Source organism: Mizuhopecten yessoensis, unplaced genomic scaffold (genome assembly GCF_002113885.1).
Source record: "Mizuhopecten yessoensis strain PY_sf001 unplaced genomic scaffold, ASM211388v2 scaffold716033, whole genome shotgun sequence".
NCBI classification, from domain to species: Eukaryota; Metazoa; Mollusca; class Bivalvia; order Pectinida; family Pectinidae; genus Mizuhopecten; species Mizuhopecten yessoensis.
This window is the reverse complement of record NW_018479914.1, coordinates 24,732-41,031: the sequence shown is the minus strand read 5'-3', so window position 1 is coordinate 41,031 and position 16,300 is coordinate 24,732. Positions and strand designations below refer to the sequence as shown.

Genomic DNA, 16,300 nt, shown 5'->3' with positions numbered 1-16,300 from the left:
CAGTTGTTCTTGGATTCAACTGAAGCCATAACGACTGGTGATTGTGACTGACAGTTGTTCTTGGATTCGACTGAAGCCATAACGACTGGTGATTGTGACTGACAGTTGTTCTTGGATTCGACTGAAGCCATAATGACTGGTGATTGTGACTGACAGTTGTTCTTGGATTCGACTGAAGCCATAACGACTGGTGATTGTAAATGACAGTTGTTCTTGGATAAGACTGAAGCCATAATGACTAGTGATTGTGAATGACAGTTGTTCTTGGATTCCACTGAATCCATAACGACTGGTGAATGTGACTGACAGTAGTTCTTGGATTCTACTGAATTGATTCGACTGAAGCCATCATGACTAGTGATTGTGACTGACAGTTGTGAAGTCATAACGACTGGTGATTGTGACTGACAGTTGCTCTTGAATTCGACTGAAGCCATAACGACTGGTGATTGTAAATGACAGTTGTTCTTGAATAAAACTGAAGCCATAATGACTAGTGAATGTGCCTGACAGTAGTTCTTGGATTCTACGGAAGTCATAACGACAGGTGATTGTGACTGACAGTTGCTCATGAATTCGACTGAAGCCATAACGACTGGTGATTGTGACTGACAGTTGTTTTTGGATTCGACTGAAGCCATCATGACTAGTGATTGTGACTGGCAGTTGTTCTTGGATTCGACTGAAGCCATAATGACTGGTGATTGTGACTGACAGATGTTCTTGGATTCGACTGAAGTCATAACGACTGGTGATTGTAAATGACAGTTTTTCTTGGATAAGACTGAAGCCATCATGACTGGTGATTGTGACTGACAGTTGTTCTTTGATTCGACTGAAGCCAGCATAACTGGTGATTGTGTCTGACAGTTGTTCTAGGATTCGACAGAAACCATCATGACTGTTGATTAATTTGGTACTGTAAACGCTTCCTCTCAGGATCAGCTACATTTGCCCCAAGTTTTAGTAACTGTTCATGGTGTTGACCTTGCTCATGATGTATTTGTTATTTGTTTAAGTGTCTGCCATGTTAATGTATGGTGTCTAGTTTCTCCCCACTCCATACTTAATCAACTGTTAACAAGAAGAAACAAATTTAACTGATATCTAACGTACTATTGTAATTACTGGTGAAATAAAGTCCAGAATTTATCTTTGTTTTTGTTTGAAACTCGTCTCACTAATTCAGTCCATCAGCAAGTCTTTCGTATGTCTGTAGGTCCTGTCCTAAGCTATTTGTGCTTAAATAGGATGCCTCCGAGGAATTCAGAGTGGGAAATGGTGACAAAATACTGTGCAATTGAAATCTACAAGTGCTTATCTTTAAAACATATATATATTTGACATGTACATTGTATAAGTTGGAGAGGGGTAGGTTATCACGTCCTGGTCATCGGTTTTGCTTGTGAATTGTCGGTTGTTTGCAATTTGACAAAAACTTAGATGCCACTAAACTACGAGTGATTAAGCTGCACGAATTCTGAAGGCATTGCAAAATTGTTATGTTATTGCCAAATAATGTAACTATGATTTCAAAAGCAAATGTTACATATTTAGAAGCCTTTGAAACAATACTTGCTTTTGAGCCTTTTATTTCATATTGAATTTGTTGTTTACGTCTGCAATCGTCCTGCTGAACTTCTCCAGTTGTCTTGGTTTCAGAAAAAACAATTTTGGAACAAGATCTTCATGTTGGCTATGCCTTCGTCTCCCTCTGATACCACGTTTTGTCCTGACCCGATTGTCGGCTATTACTGCGGTTAATAAAACCATATCGAGATTCTGGTCTTTCTAGAAACTTTCCAAAACATTTATAAAAGTAAGTAACGGCCCGTGACTGTTGTATCCTCTCATTATTTTTTTCTCTTTTTTTTTCTCTTCAATTTTTTCTTGATAATGAAAATAACGTATTGTAACAATCTTTAAAAAAGAAATATTTTTTAGATTTCCTACTTTACTGATATTGTTGTTTATTTTGTATGAATAACAAAAATCAAAGAACGCATATCCCTTTGATAAGCTCCTTTATCATTCTTTATAAAATAATCACATTTATCATTTTAATTGGTATTTAAACAAGATAAAAAATACAATGATAACAAATATACACCGGGTAAAGTTATGATAACATCACATAACTATGTCACATTATTTACAACCATTTCTTTCTCTATCTTACTTACATCTTCCTGTACAAATCTCTTGGCAAGTATTTTTTTTCAATTCAATCACTCATTAGTCTATCATTCCTTTTGTACAAAAAATCAAACAAACCTTCCATTAAATGTCATTTAACTAGTACAAACACATCCACACATTCCATGTATTCAACATCCACACCTCTTCATCATTATGCAATATTTCTGCAGTCGTCATTGCAATATTTTATTATTATAAATAACTACACACAAAATATATAGAGTTTGAAATCAAAGCGCTGTTTGTTAGTTATATTGATTCGTTGACTATAGTTTGGGATAGGTTCCGGACTATAGTACTCAGGACTTATCTATGTACACTGACAAGATAATGTATTCTTGTATACCTTGTTAGCATCATCACATTGATACCGTTGTTTTTTAGTGTTATATACGACGTTTAACTATAGTTTTGTTTTTGTTTTTCATTGGTAAACGACTCATTGACAACGAACGTCATTTCTAAAGTTAAAGCATATCGGTGTTAATGGCTACTAGTATATTATATTTACGGCAGTGGCTAATTAAGTGTTAACATCATGTGTTACATCCACTATGAAACCACTGTTTAGAACGATATTTTTCCAGATTAAAAATTTGGCGATGTTTCTAAATTATGCACCAGATTTCTATTTTAATAACCGAGTTACACATTTATTATCATGTATTTAATGTAGTTCAATATCTACGGTGCAGTCAAATTAAGAAGTTCGAGTACTTTGGTAACAGAAAACTAAAAATGTTAGAACATATCTACTACATATGATTTCGCTTATGCTTAACATTTTGCGATTAACCTGTAAGTCCGCCAAATCGCCCAAACTGAATCTCGCTAAAGTAGCCCACTATGCTCATAATATTCACAAACATATTTTCTTGGCGAATATGATCTGGGTAATCTTTCAACATTAATCTATGCACTAGTTCTCAGCCTTTAAGTTGTACGGAGGGAAACATGTTTTCTTACTAATTTTGATTATGTTTTACTATGAACATTTCGGAAAAACGAAGACGAAGGTGCTGAAACCTAAATTTTCATTTACCATTATAAAAAACTATTAAGTTTGAAATAAATTAATATGGATGATGTGTTGGAATGAAGGAATGTAGTATTGCACAAGGCCCGTTCTGTTTACATCAGTGGGCAATGTAAGCATTTCCATCTGACGATGGTAAATAAGGCAATGCAGATATAAAATCTGTTTTACAGTCATAGCATAGTCACATTTCAGCCTCTCGTTGGCTCCAAAAAACAACAGTTGGTTGCGCTCTGAAATTCGAAGAATTGCATGAGCTGTGTGAATGAGACTTCCGGCAGTGACATCACGGTAATCTGTTACACGGATACGCGTTCTCATAGGGTACTCACAGTAATTTCAACATGTAACCCTACTCAGCACATTGCAATAGTAAGCAATCAATGAAGAATCCCATCGTAACGTCACTTAACCATGCCTTCTCATAAACCACATCATAGGTTTGTGTCCTAAGCATGACGTCATCGTTTCGTGTTTGTTTAATCTTGTCACCAGGCACTGACGATTCGTGTCGTTCCTATGCCCGCCGCCTGTGTCTTGTGTCCGTTAGGAAGAGATGGTCGTTGCGTGCTGCCGTTTGACCGTCGCGGTCGAGGCTGTACCTCTGGTGGTTGTGGACGTGGTCTGTACGGCTGAACTGGTGTTATTGTTTTCTCAAGAGGCATGGATACCTTTTTGACCACCACAACAACAGTAATAATCGTGAATGATATCAGCAGCAGGGATCCAAACACTACTCCCACTAGTAGTTCCATGTTCATTTCTAAAACTGAAATAAATAACAAAAAAGTTGTAAACAAGTTGTGCGACTACTGACTTATGAACGTAAGACAAATACACGTGATAGCGCCAAACCAAATAGTAATTGATGAGGAAGCCAGAAACGAATTACACTGCACCATACAGCCGTTTCGTCCTACAAGGACTTTTCGGTGATCCTAACATGGGGGAGTATCTGAGTAATGAAAGGAATTCAATTGTCATTAATATATTTATATATATTTAATTATAAACAATTACTCACGTTGACCATTTGTGGTGCGGGCGGTTGTGGAACTGATGGCGGAGATAAATGCTGTTGTGACGGTTGTAGTAGTAGGTGTAGTAGTGGTTGCTGTGGAAACGGACCGGAAGCGCAACAGAAATCCACGTCTGTTGACGGAACCGTCACTCTCAAGTGTGACGGTCACCGTTGATTCCGTGGAGTTATTACTGTAGGATGTCACTTTTGGATATTCAGAGCATATCATTTTTATATTGTTATTGTCGCATTTGTTGGCTCCTACAATAAATATGGTATGAGATCAGCATAAAAACACCGGAATACGAGATCATAAACGTGTAGGTTGAATGTCATGTTTATGGAACACATGGTGATGTATTGGACTGTGTTTAATCATTCATTGAATGCGTATCATAGGAAACAGTGAACATTGTTCCAAAAAATAAGATGTAAATGGCCCTATATACCGTCATGAAAATTTCCAGATACATATATAGTAATGCAAGCTAAATAGGTTGTTCCCATGAGTAAGTATGTAACTACCGTTATCTTACACATGGCGTTAATATTTTACAGAAAGGATATTCACGGTAGCTTATCAACACATTCTTTTTACTGCGCCACCTACCGTCATATATCAGGTACTTATCGTAGTCACATGACGTCGGGTCGTCGTCCTCCACGTCACTTACAATTACGTCTATCTCGAGGTATCCATCTGGACTTGTCAGGGCCCATCGGCAATTACTGTTACTATAAATAGATTTGATATGACTTTGTTAACAGATTTCCGCCGAGAAACATGCTTTCCTTTTATACGACATATATAAAAGCAAGGTCTTGTGTTTGGGTCCTTGTGCATCGTTAACACTGTGATGGCTTTTACTGTATGTCTGATAAACAGCCAAGTGTAACGCATCATTGTATGAGCAGTGCATTTAACAGCTGATATGAAACTTAAGGATAAACAGAATCTTGCGCTCGTGTTTGGATGTACACAGAGATATCTCCACCAGTGGGTGAGATGTTTTGATGTTGAACATTGATTAGGTAAGACAATACAATAAACGTGCATGTCCTATACAGTCATTGCAGTTATCTACCGATGATGTTCGAATGAGTACCCGATAGAAATAATGTGTATTTCACAACTTGTTTGCAGGAGATATTTATACACCAGAAGGTCAGTTGATATCTTTGTAAACAAGTCTGTCAAAATGTGACGAATTCGCTGTAACAGGATACAAGCGTGTCATCAATTGTCACCGAGGAAGTCACGAAATGACTTTTTCACTTAACAATTTCCTGGATTGATTTACATGATACCATCATTTCTTGTGTGGTATTAACTTGTTTGCCATCTGCAGATGTCTCTTATTTCTGCAGATGGCAAACAGTTTCCTGTAGGTATTTGATAGAGCAACCGGATAAAGCTATCATCAAGGATAAGTAAAACTCTCGGTGACAACATTCATCCGGCCTCAATAGACAGTGCTATCAGAAGTGCATATATTACTGCCACGCCCTGTATTGTTATGCATGTCCCATTCAGTGCTCGTATTCGTATTTATTTAGTCCATGACAACTGTAACTGTATATAGCAACTATTGTTTACTGTAACACGATTCGCAGGAGAACTACATATTATTCGGCTTTTCACGATTATAAAACTGACGACTTGAATGCTATCATATTTGAAGCTTGCTTTTCACTTTCGTTATTGTAGATTTCAATATGAAATATTTGCATTAAATGAATTTCATGGTATCTGATACTTCTGTTGCGGGTTTTTTTCATAAAATAGTTTGTATTTGGAAAAGAAGAGGAACTGTGTATGGTCTGGTCCTCGTCATGGCGTCTATAATAGGTGAAACCACCGTGTGTATTTTAGCAGTAAAATTGCATGCTTCATATTTGCTTCTATTTGTGTTGTATATCATAAGTGTATAAAAGCATGTTTGCGATAGTACAATGGCATGAATATGCGTGACCACACATTATATCAGAGAAAAGACAAGAGGGCGGGGGAGGTATAAATTGGACATGAAAGAAGGTGGAGTTAAGAAGTTTACCTTACATAATTTTGTGTTTGTTTTTTTATAAGTGGTTTATAGACATGATACTTAGCCACGACCCGAACAGCATATCTCGAATGCCAGATAAGGATAAGTGTCACTCAGGCTGCTACCGTCTTCAGCATGATGACCCTCAGACCCGGAGAGTGTTGATAATGATGAGATATACACAATCGAGTACAAATGCTGTCTATACAGCAATATTTACCTCGGGTACTTGTCAGGGAAATTAGGGCTGGTCAGCATCTGATACGAGCTGGTGGCTGTGATGGATTGTGTGGCCGTACATCCAGTTCCCGCTGTAACAAACAGTGGCAGTGAGATCAGAGCGTTAAATTTTTGTGACGTGTTCGACCTATCTGATAATGTTCACTAAACAAACACAAACAGTGTGTAGTTCATACGTCATACACGCTGAGAAGAGTATTATAGGAATTACTGGAGATAAACTATCTGGACCAAATTCTGATTAAGTTTACTGTGGCCTAGCTGATCACACATCAGAACACTTAAGGAAACGGATTTAGAATAATTTCTATGTGGTAATATTCCTTCAAGTATTAAAGTCCTTACATCGTTTGATTGTTCTTTCCAAAATTTCTTTGGTAAATATTTACACATTTTAAATATACTTGTCTAATTACGCAATCTATTGATAAAAAATATATCGTTTCAGTATATCCATTCATCATTCCTCTAAAATGTCGAAATTTCTCGAATTTCACAGGAGGGTGGTCGCTAAAATTAACATGTAAGTGAACATTTACTACCTAACTTTGTCGCATAAAAATGTGAAACAATAGCTCGAAATCAGCGACATGTGAACGTGACTTTTGCAGCAACAACAGGGACTAAGTTAATGCGAAAACAAAACTTATAGTCATGATGAACCCTCCACAAAACCCACGAGGGAAATCAAATTCCCCGAAAGTGCATTAGATACTGTACAACAGGTGTATCCGAAAATATAAGTAACACCATTCATAGAGCATCCCTTATGTTCAAGTTACGGCAATATTTATATATTGGTGGTGTATATTTTTTATAAAGGGTTCAATAGGAAACATATCACTTTACAAACAAAAATAGGTTTCAAATAATTTGATTTGATTTTGTATCGCATTTTCGTTCATTTGTTATACATGTAGATATGCTACGTAACGTGATTGGGGTAATACATTGCCAAAAGAGTGACCTTATGTTCTAGTGGTCGTTCCGCATTGAAGAACACATTAATTGGTTAGAAAAGATTAAAATCATGTAATTGCGCCATAAATAGTATCACATAGAAATATCCGTAATGTGTCATCACATTTATTGACAAATAGACATTTTCTTAGCAGTTAGACTCTGCAGAAGGAAACATAATTATCGCCAGTAACATTAAGTAAATAAAACTAAGGAATAACATTTTCGTTATTTGAATATATCGAAACGCTAGAATAGAAATGAGTATGAACTCTATCCTAATATATAAAGGTTTATTGTTTATTGCAGAGTTTGTAATATATGTATTGTTACAAAGTTTATGACTAGGCCTTTTCAACGCCTGACAGTGTCTGGTTGAAATTTGTAGACATTTTAACATAGTGTCTGGCGTGCAACCTTTCTCATAACGTATTCTAAGTATTGAGCATCGGGAATAATTTAATATCTATAAACATGCAATTGTATTCGTCGTGGGAAAGTTATTCCTATAATGAAATATACACTGACATGTGTTTGAGAACGTGAGTTTAGCTGACATATTTATTCGACCCCATAACATTAGCGGTGTCCTACCCGGCATTTTATACAGCGTAGTGACTGATAGTGGTAATATATCAACTGGTATATTAAAAATGCCTAGTTGGGGATGTTTCAATTTAATTTGCTCTTTAAAAAATAGGATACTAAAACGAACCGTATCAAACGTTCCAACTGATTAAACATATGATTTAAATAATGGTTATAAATCAACTATCGTAAATATTAGAAAAATAGCATTGCATACTGAGGTAAAACGTTGATTTTGAGTATAGGTAGCTTCGGTGGGCTTGGAACATCTACAATTACATAGTGGGAATGTGATTCGGGCTGTTTTGAGTCAACATGAGCAGGGAGTGACAGAAACAACCTAAACACTCCACCTTTATATTCGTTAAAATTCAAAATGGCAAACAATTTTCCGCATTTATTTACAATTCTAATTCTGCCCGATTAACACTGGCAGATAGCAAAATTGCAATGGCATATATATATTCATTCAGATTAAATATTGCCGCGCTGTATAAGAATGTGACGATTTAAATTTCAGGTGAAAATCAATGACCTTTCAAAGTGGATATCAGATGCCACTGGACCACGACCTAGTAAGTACATTTGTTTTTAATTACCTAATTTGTTTAAGTGACTAATGTATTCATCAATGACTGCTTATCTGCTAGTATTAAATTTTAAATTGTAATCATATGTACCCTGTCGGGACGTCCGTGATATCATTGCCTCCCCCTAAATGAAGTCCGTAAATTGATCTACAAGCGTAAATAGGCTTTATCCATTAAAACACACTATCTTAATTATTCCCTTTCTTAATATTTCTGTTTCACAACCCTAGTCGGAACTGTTTTTATTTCACACATCTTACGTTGGGAACTATTGATAGAAATGTTTTAAATATTTTGGTTTTAATTAGATTAATGACAGTGCGTTCCGCTCTCCCTGGGGAGTTCATTGACACATCATGTCATTCTAGTGATAACGTTTGACCTATATTCCAAATATTGTATTTCTTTTCTATTAACCAAATTATTTCAAATGATACAGTCAGCATGAATTCAAATTTTTTTTGTATTTCAGTGCAGTAAATTAGCGTTAGTGTGGCTGGGTTGTGTATACCTAAGTATTTTAAACAGGTCAATGATGTCGAAAACGTTTTATTTTAAACGGGTTGGTAGAGTGAGGTAGGGTATACCGTAGTATATTATAGCGAGTCAAAGATGCAAGGAATGTTTTATATAAATATAAACTTTAATTCTTTTACAACAATTATGAAGCAATATTTTACAACTTATTTCAATCACTTTTGTTGGCCCGGATGTTACTGCGCGGGTGGTCTTAATGTGGAAGGAAACCGGGATACCGGGAAAAGACCCACGTGGTCGGGCAGGTGGCCACATACCCTTTCACGTTCGATCGGGGAATCGAACCGCGGCCGCCTTGTTGAAAGGCAAGTGTGCTTTCCACTACACCATCCGACCCCCCTTTATGTTTTATATAAACGAGTTGGTAGAGCGAGGTAAGCTGTTCTTCAGTATATTATACCAGTAATGTGAGAAAATGTTACACTATCAAAGAAGACAGAACAGTGAGGTAGGATTTATATTTAACGAGTCGTTGTGTTGACATTGGCAATATATTAGTCATTGACATTAATAATATACACATACGCCATTTCTTTTAAAATCTAGTAAAGTTCATATTCGCTGTACATGACAGAAATATTATCTAATAAGTACTTACATGTTCCACAAGCGCAGATATTATGTGTTGTAGACTGACATTAAGTACCACTCAAATTCTGATAATTTATTGCAAGTTAATATTTTAGCTATGGCAGCACTAACAATAGTTCACTGAAGCTACATTATCGACACCTACTGGATCTTTATCTCATTTATCACCAGTGCCTTATCTTCAATGACAGTTTTACTAACACAGCTTTACTAGAATACCATTCCTCACGTAATGATGACGAGGGTTAAACCACCGGGTGTCAAACACAGCCTACATTGTTTATGACCAACAACAGGGAGGTTAAAACCAAAAGTATCACAAGATGTCGATCTTATCGTTTATGCGAAACAACAGGACGATAATTTAAACAACAAAATCATCTGTTTCCAAGACAACCTTCATTATTTATGATAAAATCATTCAAAACATGTTTATGGGAAACAACGATGAGGATTAAAAAAAGATGCCAAACTCGTTGTGAAATAACATTGTTCATGAAGCAAAAATGTCACCTGATGACAATTAATGTACATTGAACTTGTTTCATATCCTTTAATTTCTACAGTGATTCGTTTCAGTGAACAATTATGACACGGTTAAAGCTTATTATCAAAATAACATTTCTTAACTTACAATAATCTTTAGCAGCAATGACGTCGATCTGAAACCCCGACTTCTCTACGTTACTGTCAGAAACCATTTCCACACGTGCGTATCGCTGGGTGGTGGAATACGGTGTTGGAGCTGATGGGGTTCCACACACGCCATTGGCCAGCGCTGTGTCTGTGTTGGCGTTACCTAGGAAACACCACATGATAAATGTCATTTTTCAATGCTATAAGCAATTTGCGGTCACAAATAATTACAGCTATTATGAAACTATTGTATACATTTATGACTTACCTTTACTAGCTTGGATGGAGTATTTTTGTGAGCAAAGGGGTTTCATACCATCTTAAGTGTTGCGAGGAGACATCTTAATTCTTATATTTACCCTCAAACAATAACGCATCGTATTTCTTAGTCTATTTTTGTTGTTCCTTTCGGTTTATGATTCATTTTCAATAAACTAATTTTACCAAATAATGACGCTGACAGGCTTGAACAAGGTTGAATTTTAATAGTTAACCTTACGGTCAAGCGACAAACGTCAAACGGAAACCATGAGGGATTTGTTTTGTCGAATTAAGACTACTCTTACATTATCACGTATTTTTTAAATAATTTTACATTTCGTTTGTGATGTTGTGGCATGTGTTTTACTTGTAATCTGTTAGTTGTTAACAACCCTGTTTGTGGGCCTTATGGCCTTATAAGTTGAAATAAATATTTTGGAAAGTCCTGACAATTTTCCGATTGCGGAACCATTTATGTATGATAATACCTAGTGTTATGGTATAGCAGTTCGAGTTCATAGATGTATTTAGAGGCTTTACACTGGATTTGTAAATACAGGTCCATCACAGGTATGCAAAACGGTAATATAAACCTATATTCAAATTAGGTTTATTTATAGTTTAAACAGTAAACCAAATATTAAACATGGACTTGACTCTTAGCTAGCGACGCTGGAGGCATCAGTTTAAGTTGGTGTCTTGCTCATACACCATGGACTTCTTTAAAACTTGCATTGATATATCAACGATCAGTTCATATTAAATATTTATCAGATTATGAGGTACATGTGTGCTTTATTACAACATTCCTTCTCCATTGTGTACATATGTCGTGACTTTCCCAGTTTAATAAAAGAACACTGAACGCCTGAATTCCACAGGCCAACTCGTGAATAACGCAGTTATGAGACTGGACAATGACTATTACACTTAACCAGTTAATATTCGGGAAGAAGAAGGAACTCTTTATGTAACAGAACATATCTATCATGGCATCACTATGTATCATAATTCATGTAAAAATATTCTTTTCGTTTGTCAACAGTAATGTATTTTTTTTACTACTCGTATCTGAAACACTCATGTGCAATACCACTTTCACATCAATAGGAAAGATTTATTTATATTATGAATTAGATAGGTTATCAGGAAGTCATTTATTCCTTTTGACAATGTTCAGTATTGTGGTGATGGCCTTGAACGACATGAGGAGAGCTGACCCGTAAACTTGAACTGCGAAGAGTACAAACATTATGAGGGATAACAATGTACAGGCACGGCCGAGTGCTGTAGACAACAGGAAATGACCGACATGGAATAATGTCACATTGTACGACATTATAGTTAACTGTCACATGTTAATTTAAATGATTAATACTAGCAAGCAAACATTATTAAAGGTTGATTAAAGAAAGTTTAACGTTAAAAAACAAGATACTCTAATTACTATTTACCATGCCACACTGGCAATGAGTTGCCATTCTTTCTGTACTACAAGAAGGAAAGAGGTTAAGATAAAACAAAGATATATTGCTCTTACCATCGTAAATAAATATTTTATCGCCGGGACATGATGTGTCGTAGGTCATAAATATCAGTAACTTTAGGTCAGCCGCCCCAGAGTCTATCAGCCAGAAACAGTCCATATCACTGAAAATCACAAACAATGTTTTCCGAATATAAAGACATACGTGTAATAAAACCAAATTAACTAGGCAGCTAAAAATGAAAAAAGGAAAGTTGTTGAAATAGTAACGTAATAAATACTACTTAATGAACTAATCAAATACAGAAGTTCAATAATTAAAACAAATAACATAGCAAGTAAACGAAACAGGCACTATGGGTGAAATACTTCGCTAAGAGCAATTCAGCGCGAAAATGCAAAAGTAGATTCCTTCACAAATGTTGCATTATCATTAAATTTAATGCTATTATCAATTAATGAAAAAGCAGAAGTCTATGCTAGAGACATAAGACAAAGACATAGAGTTAACCGAAAATTACCGAAGACAACAGAATATTGGCTTTTGTTTATTTATTTACACGTTCAAACAATAGGGAATAGTCTACAAGCGTCTGACACTCGAAGTCAAACTTGAAAATAGCTTTAAATCGGAATGTAGAACATATTTCAGTACAGTTTACAAACAGTCATTTGGAAATGTTTATTTTAATAAGGTTTGAAACTTTCTATTTATAATTTACACATAAAAAGGATAAACGTTCAATTTTAAATGGTATGTATAAATCTTCTTCATAAATTATTCTTCGATAGAAATAAAGACCACACTACAAATTGCGTGTCGACAATTTACGGAACCAAAGTATTTGCCTGGTATTTAGAGTATGTCACATTGCTTACTCAAGGACGTTTTAATTATGAGGAGAAATTTAAAGGTATATGATCAATGATAGTGTGTACTGGTGCACTGATACGTGGATTCCTATGCTATGACAAGGTCAGAAGGTACTATATCAACATAATTTATATTACAAACATAATGAAACAATTCTTAGAAATATTGCAAAGTGTCAAAACTTGCCTTGGAGGTATTTTCCAAAGTAACATTTGCTTTTTTTTATATGCAATTTCAGGGGAAGAAACTTATTGTTTGAAATTGCTTTATATTCAACTTGTTGTGATATGGTTAACCTGATAGGTTTGTAGTTTTTATTTTGATAACCGTAGAATATGAACACCTGTCGTGCATCCTGCTAACAATTACTTCTACTCGTAATTCTCATGTATCACTGAGGACATATTATCGTATACATATGCTACCTTTACGTCTATCGATAAACCTCATACGGCAAGTACAACAAAGTTCAACACGAAATACCATATTTGTTTATATAACAACATTCCTGGGGATTGTTTTAGGCAACCCGATGCCATTGTTTGCCTAACACGATTTGAGCAATTGACGTTCCATATCATAATGCTAGTTACCATATTTCACAACCCTTAATTTGGTTTACTGCAATCAATTACAGTACAAAAAAAAACCAGAAAGCGAAACACATGTTTATCGCTTTTAAAGCATGCCTTTATTAACGTATTCTAAATATGTCTGCAATGTTCGGAGATAAAGGCTTTGACATTAGCAATGGAATTGTTTTGACATTTAAAACTCACGCGCTGTAGGTCCCGGTTCCAGCATTATACCCAGGCGAGGAGAACACCGTCATTTCTGATGTGGACGGTAACACATTTGGGTCAACAACACTGCATGTTTGAGATGAAACTGAAAGCATCAATTAAGTAAATTATTGAAAGTGATGAGGAGCAGTAGTGCATATATAGAGACGTGCTGCGAAAACGTATTTGTGAAATAAATCATTTGGAATTAAACATATGCAGAATCGTTTGAATCGACGTGAACTGGGTAGCTTCATAAACCGTGTGATAGTTACTGCATTTACATTGTACGTTGTAACCAAATACAATAAAATGGTAAAATAAACAACGAATTTTACATCCACGTGTTTCGTACACTGTACATTCTATATTACAAAACTTCATAAATTCCAAAAACGGTCCAAAATATTTATTGAAATCTAAAAAAAATTATAAAAGGAATCATGTATGCAATGTGTCATTTAAATGCACTCTTGACATAGCTTAGATGAAGCAGAATTTTGTTTCATGTAAAAAATACAATACACTATATAATTTAAAAAAAATATCATTATGTTAAAATAGAAGGAAAACACAAAAACAAGGTAAATTTGCACATTGTGTAAATGAGGTATTCATTATAATGACACGGCAGGCAAACAATATAGCGAATTTGTAGAAATCTGATGCGTCTAGCAATTTGATCGCCCAAATAAATTATATCAGCAATGCATTATCATTTTGTTTCATTAAGTTGTGGTTATATGCATACCGCCTGCTAATGGCCTAGGAACTACATAAAAAATCTCCCATTATTATTGAATAGAAATAAAATAGAGGTGACGTTTATGTCAAAGCTAATTGACTCAAGTTGATAAAAGCTGAATGAGAGTCACACCACGCCAGAACAGAAATGTTACTGGGCTGGTGTCGAATCTGGCTTATTGTAAGGTTTACGTGGTCCTCTGTCAAGGGACATACGTGACAGCGGTCTGATGCATGGTTTGAATCGTATTTTGTGTCAGGTATTTATGTGATAGTTAAACGGACTGAATATAGCAATGCCACTTTACAAATGTGTGTAAATGTTTAAATATGCATGAAAGCAAGAAATCGTTATAAAACCCTGTAGTATTTCAGATAAACCAGGTTTAACACACATGCAATTTATTAAGGAATAGTCCATCCACCCCCTTATTCATGTTTTTTGTTTCTCTAAAATATTCCAGATACGAACAATATGCATATCAATTACATTATATATTCTGTAATCAGTATAACATTACATTATTTATTTGTTGCCAAAAGTAATGCTGACAGAGCCTGCCGTTAAATACTAATTGGCATAGACATGTATTTTTGTTACATTCCCGAGATAATATATGACAGACTTACCGAATGTGACCAGTACATTGGCAATACACAGCTGTAGCACGGTCAATGGGTATTTCCTACCATCGGCGCACATTGACATGATCAGTTTATTCTGAAATCAGAAAAAATAAGCTATTATTGTACTTACATGAGGTATTATTATATTAAAAAATATAACATTACATATAGTTTGTTTCAGCTTTACCACCTATATAATGACGAGAGTTTGAATAAAGGAATACTATATGATTGTTAGACGTTTTATCATCAACTCCCGTAAATGATATTTAGACCGCTATAACGTCATCTCCAATTATCAGTTAAGTCATACACAAGGAATACATTGCATTTTTGTCATTCTGTATCATCACGTGAGTGTCTTACTATCGTCTGTCTATTTTATCACGGCCTTTGCTGCTAAAGATCATAATATTTTCCTATAAAAAAAACCTTGGATAAATACTCTTTTCTCGAACGATATTGATTGTGGAGTGTTATGCAAAATAATCTTATTAAAATATAATGATAGATCAGTAAAAAAGAAAAAAATACAAAAAACAAGAGAATAGCCTGAACAAGACCATAATTCGAAGACAATGCAAATGACAAATATTATTTCTTAATTATTTGGATACATTCAGAAAAAGAATCAGTGTTATTGTCTATTATTGAAATAATATTAAATCATTCTCATCATTGCCAGTGTATTCTTCTGGAAATTAAATAATTGAGTGATATATATTCATACCTGAATAAAATATGAATTCAAGCCAAACAAAAAAATGTTAAAGAGGAATAGTAACAGCTCTATTACCAAGTTATAAATTTTTAGATAGTATTATATTCCCTCATGAATTTGTGTCTGTAAAACCTTCCTGTACTGTCCAATATATGTAATTCTTTAAATGTGTACAAAGTGTGTAACAAGTTATTCTTTCCCACAGTTGATCACCACGTACCTGTGTATAATATACAGTCCTAACGGTAACACAGCAGTGTCTTGGGATGTACCTGTGGCGACAGCTGTGATATACGTGTACACGGTAATTCCCTTTTTACCTGAGTCCCACACACTCTGCACATTAAAGGGCTACCCCGAGT

At 35.2% G+C, this 16,300-nt stretch overlaps 1 protein-coding gene across 3 annotated transcripts in view; it reads right to left on the bottom strand.

Moving 5' to 3' along the window:
- Positions 1–1,935: 1,935 nt before the first annotated feature.
- Positions 1,936–16,300, bottom strand: part of LOC110441566 (deleted in malignant brain tumors 1 protein-like) — a 28,790-nt gene continuing 14,425 nt past the window's right edge. For 2 of the 3 annotated variants that reach the window (XM_021484752.1, XM_021484753.1), the window contains exons 2-9: positions 15,221–15,311; positions 13,844–13,952; positions 12,245–12,354; positions 10,442–10,606; positions 6,522–6,612; positions 4,867–4,991; positions 4,260–4,517; positions 1,936–4,004 (exon numbers count right to left, since the gene is read on the bottom strand). In XM_021484752.1, coding sequence (XP_021340427.1) covers positions 3,724–4,004; positions 4,260–4,517; positions 4,867–4,991; positions 6,522–6,612; positions 10,442–10,606; positions 12,245–12,354; positions 13,844–13,952; positions 15,221–15,299 — 1,218 coding nt within the window. In that variant the 5' untranslated portion in view covers positions 15,300–15,311 and the 3' untranslated portion in view covers positions 1,936–3,723. Of the gene's footprint in view, positions 4,005–4,259; positions 4,518–4,866; positions 4,992–6,521; positions 6,613–10,441; positions 10,607–12,244; positions 12,355–13,843; positions 13,953–15,220; positions 15,312–16,158; positions 16,294–16,300 lie in introns of those variants that run through there. The other variant, XM_021484751.1, reaches the window with a different exon arrangement.